At 38.9% G+C, this 17426-nt stretch overlaps 2 protein-coding genes across 3 annotated transcripts; one reads left to right on the plus strand and one right to left on the minus strand.

Annotated features, from left to right (window-relative positions):
* The first annotated feature begins 4355 nt into the window (after window positions 1-4355).
* LOC147608936 (pentatricopeptide repeat-containing protein DOT4, chloroplastic-like) lies at window positions 4356-7408 on the plus strand. Of its 2 annotated transcripts, none has more exons than XM_086788218.1 (2): window positions 4356-5159; window positions 5274-7408. In XM_086788218.1, the coding sequence occupies exons 1-2, from the start codon at window positions 4499-4501 to the stop codon at window positions 6437-6439; spliced, it is 1827 nt and encodes a 608-aa protein (XP_086644344.1). In that variant the 5' UTR covers window positions 4356-4498; the 3' UTR covers window positions 6440-7408. The 2 variants fall into 2 exon arrangements, with proteins under 2 accessions (XP_086644344.1, XP_086644346.1); XM_086788220.1 differs by having other exon boundaries at window positions 4357-5159; window positions 5607-7408.
* Window positions 7409-8728: 1320 nt separating this feature from the next.
* On the minus strand, window positions 8729-11511 carry LOC147608937 (galactan beta-1,4-galactosyltransferase GALS1-like). The gene is given in 3 exon segments (XM_086788244.1): window positions 8729-9331; window positions 10310-10622; window positions 10625-11511. Coding segments are annotated over 3 exon segments (1497 nt in total). The 5' UTR covers window positions 11448-11511; the 3' UTR covers window positions 8729-8970.
* Window positions 11512-17426: the final 5915 nt, after the last annotated feature.

The raw sequence follows: 17426 nt of genomic DNA on the forward strand, positions 1-17426 counted from the left end.
CAACGGCAATTAGAAGGCTAATTTCTTACATTTTTACAAGTGCCTTGAAAAGTAGTAAGATTAGCTGTAAAGGTTTTACTTTTCAAAATTATGATGGCATGAAAGATGCACGTGTTATACTTTCTTGGCTTAGCCAACTTGATGATTATTATTCGAGGGTAGAATTTTTTCAAATGGTATGGAATAAATTAAAGTGTGCTACTAACCATCTAGAGAGAGCTACTTTATGGTGGAATGCCACCAAGAATAGTCGTCTCTCACAAGACCTAAACTTAGAAATCTTTCAAAAAGTTAATCCAAAAATTTTTTCTACCACGACAATACAAGGCTAGGCTAGGCAACAATGGGATATCTTACACTAACTGGAGAAAGAATCTATGTCCACCTATGTTGATAGATTTTGGCAGACTCTCCTTCAATTGCAAGATACATGAGAAAGAGTAAAAGTGGAAATGTATAGCATGACCATTAGCTCTGTTATTTCCTTTTGCCATGAACTGTGAGAGGAAAAATGGATTTTCAAAAGAGGAAAATAATTCCGAACACCAAGTAACAAAACCCCAAAAAATTATATTCTTTCTAAAGAAATTTGACAAACCCAAGGTCAACAACAATGATAACAATGCTAAGAGGGTTGACACTTCCAATAAGCCTAAAAAAGGGTACTCCAGACCTCATGTCATTAAATGTTATACAGATGCAACAAAGAAGGCTACATTACAACAGATGGTCCAAAAGGTAAAAGAAAATATAAGTCTTTTGAAAATAAAAGGAAATATTAATGGTAAAAGTGTTACTATATATATGATGAGGGTAGTACACATAACTTCATTTTTTAAGGAACTATGAGATTGATTAACCTAATGAGAACCTAATTCCCTCACATTATAAGATTAAATGTGCTTTCACTAGCACAAACTATAATTGCACACTAAGCTAGTGAAAGGTGTAGGTGCCTTACGAGGATAAAAGGGATTTCCCTAGTAACACCTTTGCATGGGTTAGACATCATATTATGTATGCCTTGGAGACATCAAATAACCCTTAGATTGACTATGATACACCTACTATGTGGATTACCAAAGATGGTAAGGGTTTGTGTCTAGGGGGTCAAAAGATACAAGAGCTCAGCCCTTTGCTTAACCACACCTAGGTTAAGAGAGCTTTGTGTAAGAGGGATAAAACTAACATAGTGTTGGTTAACAAGGTTACAGCCATGGAAACTTACATAGTGTTGGTTAACAAGGTTACAACCATGGAAACGACACCTACTAGTCCCCTCTCACAATAAGCATTATTCATCTCTAAGTTTAGGCACACCTAGGCTAAGAGATTTTTAAGTAAGAGGGAGAAAACTTACATAGTGTTGGTTAACAAGGTTACATAGTGTTGGTTAACAAGGTTACATAGCCATGGAAGCTACACCTACTAGTCCCTCACAACAAGCATTATTCCTCTCTAAGTTCAATGATTGTTTCTTATAGGAATTGCCTCTTGGACTACAACATTCTAGACTTGATACCATAAGATTAAGGTTATCCCACATAATACACCACCTTGTAAAGCACCTTATAGAGCTAATATGCTAGATTAAAAAGAACTCTAGCATCAGATAGAAGAGAGGTTTGATTGGACCTAAAAACTCACCTTGTGGTGCTCATGTACTTTTGGTCAAGAAAAAGGATAACACTTACCATATGTGTATAGACTATAGAAACTCAAACAAGATTAAAGTGAAGAATAGGTAACCCATCCACATAGTTGATAATTTATTAGATAAGTTGAGAGGGGCTAGGGTATTTAGCAAAATTGACCTTAAATCTAGCTATGATCAAGAAAGAATGGATGAGAAGGATAAGACTGGGTTTATGACTTAGTGTGGCTCTTGTGAGTTTTTGGTAATGCCCTTTAGACTTTTACCAATGCCTCTATGACATTTAGCCGTATGATGAACCACATAAGAAGAATCCATATAAATTAAGAGGGGCTAGGGCATTTTGCAAAATTGACCTTAAGTTCTACTCTGATGTAAGAATGGATGAGAAGGATAAGACTACATTCAGGACTCAGTCAAGCCATTATGAGTTTTTGGTATTGCCCTTTAAACTTACTAGTGCTCTTGCAACTTTTAGCTATATACTAGAATCCAATAGTGAAATTGGCACCAAGGCTTTATGAACCATTTAGGGTCACCAAAAAGATTAATGACCTTGAATATCAATTAGATGCCATCATATTAGCACATTCACAATTATTTCTAGAGATGAGTTTTTTGAAACCATTTACTTCCTTCACATCCTACTCGTAAAGAGCCACCTATAATTTTTGATCGAGAGGAACTTGGGCCTGACATTATCATTAATCATCAAGACACCACCATATGCACATGAAACACATACATTTGCTCATATAAGCAGATGCTCAGCTGAGGATAATTATAGACTTAAGCAAGAGGTATGTTAGCTAGATTCTTCTATGGTAGATTATGGACGCCTGAAATACCATTGTACCAGGTGATAGTTGGTATATCATGGGTGATTCTATATTAAATACCAATAGGCTAGTGTTATTGGTGATTGCACATTTGAGGCCACAACGAGTGATTCTATATTATATATTGAGCTAGTGTTATTGGTGTTTATGTTTGTGCCTATATGAGGAGTCCGATTGATTATATGTAACGAGCATGGTTGGCATTGTGAGGAATCTAATTGACTATATGCATAACAAACATGGTTGGCATTATAATAGGTGATGTGGGCACTACGACGGAGCCGATTAGGATGACCTAAGGGTGTAGGGTTATGCATAGCACATATTTATCATTTGTGATATCATGCAAAGTTACTTCATTTATTTGGCCATGTGCTGACATTTTGTTACTATATCTGCCTACTTTTTGTATAGTTGGGGCATGTTATATTTTGTGCACATGTGAGTGTAATTGCAACCTTAGTTGCAAGACTTATGGTTAGCTCAATTTTGTAAGGAAAGCCATTAATGGCTTCTTGGGTAGGAATGTAAAAAATCCGTGTGTGGGAAGGGGAGCATTGAAGGGGGGGGGGGGGGGGAGTAGATTGTGCACAATGCTTTGACTTGTGTTATTTTTATTGTACTTTTATGTGCTTTCATATGCTTTTGCCATGGTTGATTTATTTGTACATGTCGTTCAAGTCTAGTTTGAAAGGTACGTCTAGTTTGAAAGGTACGTCTAGTTTGAAAGGTAAGTCTAGTGAGACTTCTCTAGTGTTGCTAGACAGCATTACAAAGGCTATAAAGCCCCTAGGGGGATCATTGAAAAAAAAAATATGATATCACTTGAGTTCAACAAGAGACCCTTTTTTAATTAAAACCATTCATAATTTTACATTTATAAGAGGTTTCCTATTTATTAGTTGCCAGTGTATTTAACTTATAGTAGGGGTATAAATTTTTTATTTAAAAGGAATGGATACATACATGATATGTATATTCTTAAAAAAGCACTCTTTAGTACTCTCTACATGCATGTGATATGAGAATTTTCTTAAGAGTGAGGTCCCCAAGATTGTATGCATACATGATATGTATATTCCCAGAAAAACATGTATACATATACCTATTCTTTAGTACTCTTTGCATTCCCAAAAAACCATGTATACATGTACCTATTCTCTCTACATGCACATGATATGAGGGTTTTCTTAAGAGTGAGGCCCTCGAGTTAAAATCTAGAAATGAGTTGCAATCTACCAAGCCTTCATGAGAGTGCGAGGAAGATAGACAAAATTGACCATGTATTGCCAACACGAGACAAGAAGTCATTATGTGTCGTCAACAAAGGAAGGATATATCTATGGCATGTTCTATTCTCTAATGCAGCATCTACCAGAGGCTGCATGTGTGATACCAAGGGCATGTTCTCTTCTCTAATGTAACACCACCTAAAGACTATTATACACATTCATGAGAGGAAAAGCCTTACTTTTGGATGTCTTAATGCAATAAGAAGGTTTCAAGTTTAGAAAACCATGGGTGATATGGATGAGGCTACTTAACCTCATTTTGCAAAATTCTTTTATGATCGATTTGTGCAAAGGTCATTTGAATTGTAGTACTACTATTTCTAAACTCTTTGTGTTGGGGGTTCTCTTGGATGAACACTGTCTTTGTCATCTGTGTGTGTAATTTTTTGAAGTGGATTAATTATGTAGCGTCGTCACATGATAAATACTAGTAGAAACTATCAATATGTCGAAAAAAGGCAAGCCAATAGGATTTTTTTCAACAACAAAGGGCTCCCAAAATCATAGGGCAAAATCATAGGGTAAACCATATTAGAGAATAAAAGAATATTAAGAGAATCTTTACTTCAAAAACAAAGGGCTCCCAAAATCATAGGGTAAACCATAGAGGAATAAAGAATATTAACAGAACCTTTACTATGAGAGGAGGAAGAGCTGCCTTGTGTAGAAATGAATTGATGAGCGTTTGATAGAGGCAGAGATGGGTTGAAGCAATGGAAGCGCAGTCAGGAAGCAATTCGTCTTGCGCGCTTGCAACACAAGATGGCAAAGATAATCTTACGAGAAGGGCAGTGTTGGGCAGTGGAATCGCAGCACGGGCTGTTCTGAACAGGCACAGGCATCCTAGTTTACAACAGCTATCTGCCAAAGGCAGGCGCACCCGTAGAGACCCATGTGGGTGGAAGCCTCACACCAAACGCATTGAAGACCCATGTGGGTGGACGCCCTCTATGTGTATACCCCATGCCAAACACATAGAAGATGAGCCTGCATCCATCCATCCATCAGATGAGCTCCTAGACAGGTACTCCATCGCCTCCTTTATCCAAAATTGCCCCTCCCTTCCAAGGGGAAGACACCTGCACTCGTTAATAGTTGAGCTAGGATTTAATCAAGATTTTTTTCTATCAAACCTTCTCATTGGCATGTACCACACTCATGGCCTCCTTGATGATGCATGCATTGTCTTTCACAAAATGCCCTACCGTACTGTGGTATCATGGAATACCATGATTACCGCCTACTCTGAGTGTGGTAACATCACGGACTCCATCCAACTCCTTCAACACATGCTGCATTATGGCATACAGCTGGACCAGGTCACCTTCATTTGCGTGTTAGCCGGATGCACCACACCGCTTGCCTTGGCTATCGGTAAGGTCGTACATGCTTACGTCATTAATCTTGGATTAGATGTAGATGTTAGAGTTAAAAATGCTATTGTTAATATGTATGGCAAGTGTGGGGCATTAGAGGATGCATGTGTAGTCTTTCAGGGAATGGTTAACCGAAATGTGATCTCATGGACTGCCATGATTACTGCCTATTGTCAGCACGGCCATAATATGGCAGGCCTTCATCTTTTCAAACTAATGGAGCAACATGGCACTGTGCCAAATGACGTGACCTTCATCAGTATACTTGGTGCATGTGCCAACCATGAAGCCTTGCTAGAGGGTAGGGGGATCCATGCATCCATATTGGCAAATGGGTATATGTCAGTTGTCATAGTGTTGAATGCTCTTGTCAGTATGTATGGCAAGTGTGGTTCTCTGCATGATGCATGTTTAGTGTTTGACAACATGCATCATCGCAATGTAGATTCATGGAATGCTATGATCTGTGTATACTCTCAGCATGGGCAATGTCAGAAGGGGCTATGGCTGTTTGAAGAGATGCAACAACAAAACTTCAAGCCGAACAAAGTAACATTTCTTTCTATACTTGGCGCATGCACCACACCTGCAGTCCTAGGTGAGGGGAAGGCAATCCATGCATGCACTATTGACACTGGATTAGATGCAGATGTTGCTATCAGGAGTGCACTCATTACTATGTACAGCAATTGCGGGGCTGTAGAGGATGCATACTTAATTTTTGACAATGCTTACCACCATGATTTGGTCTTATGGACTACCATGATCACTGCATACGCACAGCATGGACATGGTAAGAAGGCCCTCCAACTTTTCGGGCAAATGCAGCAAGAAGGTTGGAAGCCCAATAATGTGACCTTCATTTGTATTCTTTCCGCATGCAGCCATGCAGGTCTAACAGATGAGGGTTGCCTCTTTTTCAACTCCATGGTCAAAGACTACAACCTTGCTCCAGAAACTGATCACTATAGCTGCATGATCGATTTGCTTGGCAAGGCTGGACGGCTAGCTGAGGCAGCGAACATGATTTCCAAGTTACTTGTTCAACCTAATGCCCCAGTGTGGAGGACCTTTCTTGCTGCTTGCAGGATGCATGGAGATGTGAAACGAGCAGAGTGGGCAGCTGAACATCTACTAGATGCAGGCCCAAAGGATATGGCAATTTACACGCTGCTGTCAAATATCTATGCTGCAAATGGGAGGTGGGTTGATGTGAAAAGAGAAAAGGAAGCCATGGGTAAAAGCATGGGCATAAGGGAGGGTATGGTTGCAGTTTAGGGCATATCTTGATCACTTGTACATTGAAGGAAGCAAAAATGAGGGAGGCAGGTCCTGTGCCGGACATGGAAGCAGGGGCGCATGGAGTTAATTGCAGTGCTACAAGCATATATGTTGCAATGCATTTGCCTTACTGTAAAGAGGAAGCTGGTTTCTCTAGGTTAGTATCTCCCAAGCTGCAACTTGTGCTGGATGACACAAAGCATTTGAGTTCTGGAAACAAAAGGAGTAGAACATATAACTGACCACCCAACCTTATGCTTGGCTCTTTTGAACAACCCACTAAGTGAGGGATTCTCCTTGGTTACAGTAGGGACTAGCGCCCATATATTCCTCTTGGGTAGATTCAATCATGGTTCCATGTACGCAGCTAAACAGCGTTTGGCCTGTTGCCCTATCACATGGATGAGCATGTTTTGACAGCCTGCAAGGTTTAGCATCCCACTAGCATCTTTCAGTGAAATGATTCCTCACCGTCTGTTCCTGTAATCAGATTTCAACAGTGTCCTCACAGTAGCAGCTTTTCTTATCCAAGGCATGCAAGCTTGCCTTGTACTTTGGGAGTTGTGAACTGTTGGCTAATCATGACAGAGAAGTTTGCCTTGAACTAAAAGTCTTTATATGCTGTCATGGGACCCTCCAAGGTTTGCAGTTTTAGCAATGCCAGCAGAATGATAAAGTTAAAAGTGGCATGTGCTGTTTTACAGTTTGTTGATCATGCCACCATGTTTAATGGTGATTTAGAATGATAAGCACCTTGATGTATGATGGAAGTACATAATGGACTTCAACACAAGCCAAAGGATCAGGTGAGATGTTGCGATTTTACCCCTTAATCTGGCATTCTAAAATAACAGGAATTGCAACCTTTGAGAGCAAGGTCAGTCAGGCCCCTCCATATGGAGAACCCCAAAATTGCACTTACGGAATTGATTCTAATAAAAAGAAGAAATGTTTTTGTGCAGCTAATCTTGGTGCATATTGAAGGGTTTGGGTCACATCTCAGAACTATTGACATGATAACATATGTAGTGTTGCCCTTTTTCAATCCTCTCAAGAAAGGTCATGAGAACACTAATAGTTCTCATATCCAGGTAGGGCCTTTCCAAATCCTCAAGAAAGCTTATGGAACCTCTTCCTAACTCCATCAAATTTTAATTCTTTCTTTCCTTGGAACTTCTTCCTGTCACCCCACTTGATTCCTCAAATTTCCTTTGTTCTATTGAGCCAAGGCGAGCCTAGGATTGCATTAGAAGATTATTTAAACTAATCTTTTTTGGTAGAACCTCAATGGCATTGTGAATCTAAGAGGTGCTATTCCCATGTCACATCTCTTATCAGCCTAGAGACTTTACCCTTCACTTTTGGTTGATTTTGACTAGTGTAAATCCAAAAAGTAGCTCAAAAATAAAAATAAAAGCACAAGCAAAAATCCCATAAGTGGATTTTTTAAAAAATAACTCAAGGATTATTACAAAAAAAAACATCTATTTTATTAATTTTATCATTGGCAATTTACAGTTAGAGCCTCATCTCTCAATTTAGGTTGCTTTTTAGCACTTAATCACTTATAAATGGTAAGGCTAGTGGGCAACTGTTATATTTAAATTGAAGTGTTCATAAATGAGGTCAATTATATTTAAAATTAAACTCTAGCTAATGGGCCCTTTTTCTTTCAAAAGTCCTAGCTTCCAAGGTATTTAAAGGAATACAATGAGTCTTACATCTTTGTGATTAGGAAAATGTTAATTATTTTTTGTTAACTTGTACACCTCATCAACAACGTCCATACTCATATGTAAGAAACCCATCTTCTATATATTATAATCACATCTTTTTTAGGTTGTAAGTTCTCTAAAGATGCTCCCAAGGTTATGTCATAAGTAGGCCAAATGCTTGTAAAAGCCTTGAAACCAATGATATGCGCTTGGGCTGCCTAGTGTTACATGAAAAGTTTACAAGTTACCTAGATGCCATGGTGATGGGTTATGATCTTGAGGATGCAATATAATGATGGTTAGGGTTGACAAATAATAAGGTTTCAATAAATATATTTCTTTTGTCCTGATGGATGTGAACTATTGGGTTGTTCACGATCGTGAATGCAAAATGCAAGCATTGTTGATGCGTTTCTCTCCGTCAAATCCTTCTGATTTCTCTCCTACCATTTCTCAACTTTCTTAAATTCCCTCAATCCTCCAAAATCTATTATCCTCTGAGAATCTTTTTTTTTCTATAATCTTCTTCACCTTTTACAATTCCACTAACAACCAAACAACCTTTGAATAATGAATCATCTAACCTTTGAATAATGAATAATGGACCACATACCTCCCCTCAATCAACAAATCTATAAGAACACATTTCCTCCTCTCAAATACATGAGTGAACCACTTGCCACTCACCAACAATGAAGAGCCAACATTTCAACAAGGAAGCCACCTATGGCAGCTCAACAAAGACCATGGAGATCAACTTGGCCTTGCCAACTTGCTATGTAAGAAGTTTTACTAGATACCAAACTTGGGGTGCTAGGAAAAGAGAGGCTGAGGTCCAATTTGCTGAAGCTCAAAGTCCTTAACAGTTTGTTTAAAGTATTGAAGGCCTAAGTCAACCTTGAAAGGATCATGGTTTGAGTAGACAATTACTTTTGTAGAGGTGGTGTTAACAAGCTCCTTGCACAAATCACTTTCTTTTGTGGTGATAGTATTGTGGTAGTGGTAGTACTTGATGGTGGGTCCTTTTGTATGAAGGGTCCTACCAACAATGTTCTCTGACATATGAACACCAGTAGCAAATGCATTCCTAGCTTGGAGTGCATACTTGCGGTCCCATCTGAAACCCTTCTTGATGTTGCGGTATAGTAACTTTTCGAATCCCCATGAGTGGCTGCTATATAGGAGAAAAAGAAAGATTAGTGACACATTGTATTAGAAGAGGCCATGAGCATAGAGATGTTTAAACATCTACATGATTTCTCAATGACTTTCTTGATTTGTCCCTATAACATGTGCATCGCTATAATGCTCTATTTGGTTTTTTCCTACGAAAAGAAGCTTAGAGAAAGATTGTATGTATATGTTGACTTAAGAAAACAAGAGGAAAAAGTAAGGATGTAGGCTAACACGACATTTGCAACAATGAGAATAGGAGGAGGTGCTGATTTGCAGTGATAATAGGAGGAGGTGTTGAGGGCATTTGCAATGAGAATAGGAGGATGCTCAACACGCAGAGAGAGAGAGAGAGAGAGGGGGGGGAGGGGGGCATGAAGACACCAAATTTGATGGTGTCTTCATTTGTGTGTGTGTGTGTGGGTGTGGGTGTGGGTGAGAGAGAGAGAGAGAGAGAGAGAGAGAGAGAGAGAGGGGGTGCATGAAGACACCAAAGTTGATGGTATGAGAGAGAGAGAGAGGGAGGGAGGGGGGCATGAAGACACCAAATTTGATGGTGTCTTCATTTGTGTGTGTGTGTGTGTGAGAGAGAGAGAGAGAGATAGAGAGAGAGAGGGAGGGAGGGAGGGAGGGGGGCATGAAGACACCAAATTTGATGGTGTCTTCATTGGGGGGGAGAGAGAGAGAGAGAGAGAGAGAGAGAGAGAGAGACCTTAAGATACTAGAACTAACAATGGGGGGCGGGGGGGGTTGGGCTTAGAGGGGCAAGAATCCATGTCCATTAGGGAATTCTACCACCGTTCCTTCACATTATGTGTAGACGGAGGGGAAGCATATGGGGCTATTGTAGGGTGGCTTCACAGCAGGGAGCACCCTCAACCGACCACCACCCTATTGTGAAGCCACCCTTAGAACTAGAGGAGGGCCATTCTCTATACTAATGCATTTGAAAAATGGAAAGGGCGGGGGGTGAGCTTACGTGGAATTGTCGATGTGAGTGGCGTGGCAGAGCGTGGAGGACATGGGGCTCTGCTCGAAGGTGATTTGCGTGTAGTTGGAGAAGGAGAGCATGACAGAGTGGAGGGTGTCGCGGGGGGGGATGTACAGGTACTCGTCCACGTCAAAGAAGAAGGTCCAGTTGGCAAGGAAGCGGGTGCGGTGCAGGCAGTCGTTGACAATAAGGAACTGGTTGTAGTAGTAGCCATCGAACTTGGCCTGCTGGGTGATGTCGTGGAGGGTGACGTAGCCCAGCTTCTGCCACGGCAGCAACACCTGGCGCACACGTGGCCTCACCCGCCTGCATCGTGGAAGACGAAGTGGGACCTTGGGCCCATCAATCTGACGTGGTATGCCAGCCACTCCCGGATGCGCTGCGGGTTTATGTCCCCGTACAGCGAGGATCCGCAGTACAGAAAATCATACGTGGAGGGGTTGCTGTGATTTGCTGAGCTGGCCACATACGACCCCTCGCCCTCCTCCAATGCCACAAATGTCTCCACGTCATCTCCGGACGTGGCATGCAGTATGAGCCTGCCACCCGAGCCGTCAACCCCGACGGCCTCTCCGAAACTGCAGTTCACCACGACCACTGTGTAGACCCGCCCATAGCCCCAGTCGGGAAGCAGCTTGTCCGCCCTCCCCCTCAGAAGGCGCCCGGACGAGTGTTTGGCCGGCTCCCATTCACACTGGAACCCGGCCTCGCCATACACGTGAAGCGGCTTCGAACCCAAACCCACCACAGCAAAGCTATTATCACCACCTCGATACGCCCCGAACTCCACAAACACAGATGCAGCAGACCCAAAAGCCCTAAACTCCCTCTTAATCACCCTCAAATTATCCACCTTGTCTTCTTTCTCGTGGCTGATTATCTCAATCTTATCAGAATTCTGATAATCCCGTGTGATTTCTCTCCCTTCTCTGATCGATAAGCTTCCCATGGAGTTCTCCAATTGGGTAAGAGAGCATCCTGGTCTGCTATATCTAAGCACAATCTCAGCAGTTAGAAGGATAATGCCCAACACAAGCATTGCAGTGAGCAATGACTTGATCTCTATCCATGCTCCTGAACCAGATGAACATGGAGTTGATGTATCTTTGTCCCTGTCTTTTCTCATCTTTGGACCCCCCCAAAACCAAGTAACAGACCTCCTGCTAAGTTATACAAGGGCCAATTGCTCTATGTAGTGGCATTGCTCCATGGGGAAATACAGGAAGCAATGCCTTGCGTGGTGGTAACAGTGGTGGCCATGTTAAGCATATGAAGATTACAGTCTACCGTTAGCTGCCATGGCATTTTACAAGCCTTCTCCCTAAGTAAATAATATTCAATCTAGCCTTCTCCCTAAGTAAATAATATTCAATCTAGCCTTCCAATTGAAGGCTTTATTTGAAGGATAACTTTAGATGCAATTTTTAAGGTATTGCGTTGTCAAGGAATTTGTACTTCCCTTCAAAAGAAGCACTTCTTTCATACGCAAGCCAAAGGCAGGAATTCCTTATTTCTCTTTCTAGATGGCTTTCATCAACCAACTCCACATATATTCAATGATTGCTTTAAGCGCCTAAAGACAAGCCACATTTGGCCTACCCCATCATGATACCATAGTCCTTACCAAAATGATCTAATGTTAGCCACATTTTGCCTACCCCATAATCCTTAACAAAATGACCTAATGTTTCCCAAATGCTAAAGGCTAATGGATTCATTAGTTTTTTGCATCTTCTCCCCAAGTGGTGGAAGTTTTTAATTGTGATGACATTATTAAGTTCGCATCTCCCATGTTTCAAAGGTCGCATGTGCCACAAGGTGTGGGAGTGCCAAACATCCCTTTCACATTCCAAAGCGCTTTATTGGAAAGCAAGGAGTTCACTTTGATCTTGAGTTGGGTCAAAGTCCTTCTCTAATTGAAGGGACAAGCTAACTAAATATAAAACATGAAGAAAACGCCTCATGAAAAGGATTCGTCTATGGCTTTGTAAAGATACTCTTCCAAATCTTCTAATCTACCCATCCATTTTGTAGGCTATTGACCAATTACTTTTGTTGTAAATGTAAGTCCTCTTTCGTAAACACACAACATTGCTTTCATCAAATTCATGGTCAAGATCTCCTCTTATTATCCTTAGTGGCCATAACCATCCTTGGCCTTTACCAAAGGCAATAAAAGGCCACATTATGATTTGATGACTCATAATGCACTCTTTTTACAAGTGAGTTGTGAAACGCGATTTGTAGCATGCTTGTCAAATTATGGCATTTCAACACAAAACACGAGCAATCCTAATTGAGAATTCATGATGTTTTGCAATGCTACATCCTCTTTAAAGATTTCAACCTTATCAAGAACACCAATTCACACCTTCACAAAGAGAAAGCAAAAAAACCATTGACAAACTCACCAAAATAACCATATGTCCAATAGCTAATGGGAAATTTAATTGAATATAGCCTGTGAGTATCATTCTTTGAGATGCCAAACCACCTCACATGTGAATGGCCATCCACAATAGCCACCCTTAGGTTTGATAATCAATAGTGCACCTTGTTCCATAGACTAGACCTAGAGCCACACACCATCCTAGAGTTGCATGAATAGCACCCTTTTATGTAATATTCCTCCCCAGCCTCTCAGGATGTCCAGTATCTTCCCCTGTAGTCAAATCCCTCTTCAGAAATATAAAAGATCTTGTTTCTACCAGTTTTGGCCTAGAGAGAGAAAATCTTCTAGAGAGTGGTAATTCAATTTTTAAATATTTTTGGATGGAAAAATATCTCTTCTTATTAAAATAAGTTCCCCCGAAACAGAAGCTCAAAAAGATTTTTAGAAGGTGCATTAGAAATCAAGTATAATCTGTTCAAGAGGCCTTATCCTGAGGGTCAAGATTTTTTCGAAATTTTAAATTAAGGTTCCTATGGGCCCAATAAGATTCATCCGAATGTGTGGAGGAGATAAATGGAAGAAATAAAGAAAATCCCCCCAAAAATGAGTAAATACTCACATAAGATGAAGAGTTGACTAAGGACAAGGTTATTAGTTAAAAAAGAGAGATATTTAGAAGAAATGATGCATTTTTGACACCTCAGTATGGGGGAATTTTCCTCATGAAGGAGGCGCCTATTTCACATGTGGGGGAGAGTTTTAAACTCCCAAATAATGAGATATCTCCTGTTTCAACTAGATCCAAAAAGTGAGCTAAATTGACCTAAAAATAGTCGAAAATCGACCAAACTGATTTGGAAAATTCTAGAATCAGTTTTCTTGGTTAGAGGCTCACTTTTTCCTATAAATAGAAGCCTCCCCCTTTGTTGAAGCTTAATAGTGTTTTTTGCACTGTTACCCTGCTTCTCCCAAGAGCCCAAAACTGTGAATCATTAGGACCTCAATGGAAGGCTTCTTGGGCCCTTTTATTTGACAGTTTAAGGAGTCAAACCTTTTCTCTTAAGAAGAAACGTTTTCTAATTAGAAGCTTCAAAACAGCTACTTTATTCGAATTTGAATTTTGGGGGGGAAATGGAATTTAAAATCTAGCGGACAAAACCATATCATGTAACATATCTATGGAAAGCTCTTGATGCATAGATCACGGATCTATAATCTCCGCTCAAATCGGAGCTTGTATGTAGAAGTTATGGAGGTCCGAAAATTGTAAAATTGCCTCCCCCCCTTTTTGGGGGAAAAAGTGCACCCTTTGACCACTCTTACACCTCTCTTACAAACCCAACATTTCAATCCACATGGCAACCCCCCATTTGGCTATTCCTTAATCACCTTGATTAGGCTTGGGTAAATTAAAGGGCCCAAGAAGACCCCATTCACTTCCTAATGTTACTCATAATTCATTAGTTTTTGACCTTCCCTCTTCTAAAGATTGGTGGCCACTCTTGTTTCAAACAAGAGTAGATCCCTCGAACCATCAAGCCAAAGGAAAGCTCTCAAATTCTCCTTGTAAGTTGGAGATTCTTCTCTTTTCTATTTCATTTTATGGTTTTTATGATTTTTGTCTTCTCTAAAATGATTATGATGTTATGCCTCATTGAAAAAGGGCATTCCCCTCTCTTCTTTAGTAAATCCAACCATTCTTTATCCTAGATGAATGATTAATGGATAAAATCAAGTTTTTCATAATGTTTCACTTTCATAAGTAGAAAATGTTTACATTAGAATGATTTAAATACTCTTGGTGAACTTTCAATTAATTTTAGAGAATTAAAATTTGAAAAATGGTCAGCCATACAAAGGAGGTTATGGCAAAATTTTCTAAAATTGTGAAAAATAAGTTTTAATTTTTTTATTCAAAAAGAGTAATTCCCATCGTATATGTATTCTTAAAGTGTTAAATTTTATCCTAGGTATAAGAAAATGCATACTAAAAATATTTTTTTTAAAAAGTGTTACTTTCTTTAGAATTAAATTTCATGCATAGAAAGAAGTATATTGAAATTGTTATTTTGATTATAAAAGTGTGATTTTCATCATAAATGACTTTTATGCATAAATAGATGCATAAAAGAAATTCTTTTATATTAAAAGAGTGATTTTCATCATAAATGATTTGTATGCATAAACATATGCATAAAAGATATTTTTTATATTAAAAGTGTGATTTTTATCATAAATGATTTTTATGCATAAATAGATGCATAAAAGAAATTCTTTTATATTAAAAGAGTGATTTTCATCATAAATGATTTGTATGCATAAAAGATATTTTTTTATATTAAAAGTGTGATTTTCATCATAAATGGATTTTATGCATAAATTAGATGCATAAGAGAAATTTTTTTATTCTAAAAGTGTAATTCCTACTAAATTGGATTTATGCATGGAAAGATGCATAAAGAAATTATTTTAATCCAAAAGTGTTATTTTCATCAATTTTGATTTTATGCATAAATAGATGCATAAAGAATTTTATTTTTATTTCAAAAGAGTTATTTTCATCAATTTTGATTTTATGCATAGAAAGATACATTAAAATTTTTATTTTTAATTCAAAAGAGTTATTCTTATCAAATTTGATTTTATGCATAGAAAGATGCATAAAGAATTTTATTTTTAATTCAAAAGAGTTATTCTTATCAATATTGATTTTATGCATAGAAAGATGCATAAAAGATTTATTTTTATTTCGAAGTATTATTTTCATTGAAATTAAATTTATGCATAGTTAGATGCATAAAAGATTTATTTTTATTTTGAAAGTGTTATTCTCATTAAAATGGAATTTATGCATAGTTAGATGCATAAAAGATTTATTTTTATTTTGAAAGTGTTATTCTCATTAAAATGGAATTTATGCATAGTAAAATGCATAAAAGATTTATTTTTATTTTGAAAGTGTTATTCTCATTAAAATGGAATTTATGCATAGTAAAATGCATAAAAGGTTTATTTTTAATTCGAAGGTGTTATTTTCCTTAAAATTGAACTTATGCCTAAATAGATGCATAAAAGGATTTTTTTTAAGTGTTATTCCTACTAAAGTTGTCTTTATGCTTAATTAGATGCGTAAAGAATCTTTATATCAAAAAAATAGAATTCTCCTACATTCTATAAATAGATGTGATAAGATGTGATAGGAATCAGATAGATGTAAATGGATGTGGATGTATGGATGTAGATGTGGAATGTGGATATGGATGTATGGATGTGAATGTGGATGTGGATGTATGAATGTAGATGTGGATGTGGATGTGGATGTATGAATGTGGATGTGGATGTATGAATGTGAATGTGGATATGGATGTATGGATGTGAATGTGGATGTGGATGTGGATGTATGGATGTAGATGCGGATGTGGATGTGGATGCATGAATGTGGATGCAAAAATAGATGTATGGACATAGATGTGGATGTGGTTGTGGATGTATCGATGTGGATGTATGGATGTATGTATGTGGATGTGGATGTATGAATGAGGATGTGAAAATGGATGTATGAATGTGGATGTGAAAATGGATGTATGGATGTAGATGTGGATGTATGGATGTGGATGTGGATGTGGATGTATGGATGTGGATGTGGATTTGGATGTATGGATGTGGATGTATGAAAGTATGTATGTGGATGTGGATGTATGACTGAGGATGTGAAAATGGATGTATGAATGTGAATGTGGATGTGGATGTATGAATGTGGAATGTGGATATGGATGTATGGATGTGAATGTGAATGTGGATGTATGCATGTGGGTATGGATGTGGATGTATAAATGTAGATATGGAATGTGGATGTGGATATATGAATGTGGATGTGGAAATGGATGTATGCATGTGGAAATGGATGTATGGATGTGGATGTGGATGTGGATATGGATGTATGATGTGGATGTGGATGTGGATGTATGGATATGGATATGGATGTGTATGTATGAATGCGGATGTGAAATTGGATGTATGATGTGGATGTACGAATGTGGATGTGTATGTAGAATAATGAATGCGAATGTGTATGTGAAATGATGTGTCGTCGATATGAGTGAATGGATGAGATGTGATGACATGTGAATTGGGATGTGAATATATGATATGTGATGTGAATGAATCTGAGGTGATGAGATGGAAAATGATGTGATGAGAATGAGTACACATATGAATGGAATGTGGAATAAGTAATGTGGACTGATGAGGGATAATGTGGAAAGACGAGAGTTCAATATAGAAACTGTATTTGTGTCCTGTTTGTAAATGATTGTTTTATGTCAAGAATGCTGGGGAAGCATTTTGACCGTCTTGTGATTAAGGTCGTGGAGACCTAACTGATAAAGTTGCAACTGCTGTGACGGAGAGTCAATGGAGGACGTCTCGCATAGCAAGGTCGACCAAGGTCTTGACCAGCCTCGGTTCGATTTAAATGGTGAGCTTCCGATACGGTGGATGAGGGACCAAGGAAGCGACCTATGAGTGAAGTGCTAGGTGACCTGCGAAGGATCCTAGAGGGTGTTGACCATACGGTGCTCAGGCTCTGGGTCGCCGAAGGTACCCACACGTGCGTCGTGGAAGATATTGGAACAAAGAGTAAGAGTTGTTTTCTGAAACCGAGTATGGATCTGGTTGATTGACCTTGCTGGTCCTCAACTAATGAGTCCATAG

Source organism: Cibotium barometz, chromosome 52, assembly GCF_041138505.1.
Source record: "Cibotium barometz isolate CiBa-2024 chromosome 52, ASM4113850v1, whole genome shotgun sequence".
NCBI lineage: Eukaryota > Viridiplantae > Streptophyta > Polypodiopsida > Cyatheales > Cibotiaceae > Cibotium > Cibotium barometz.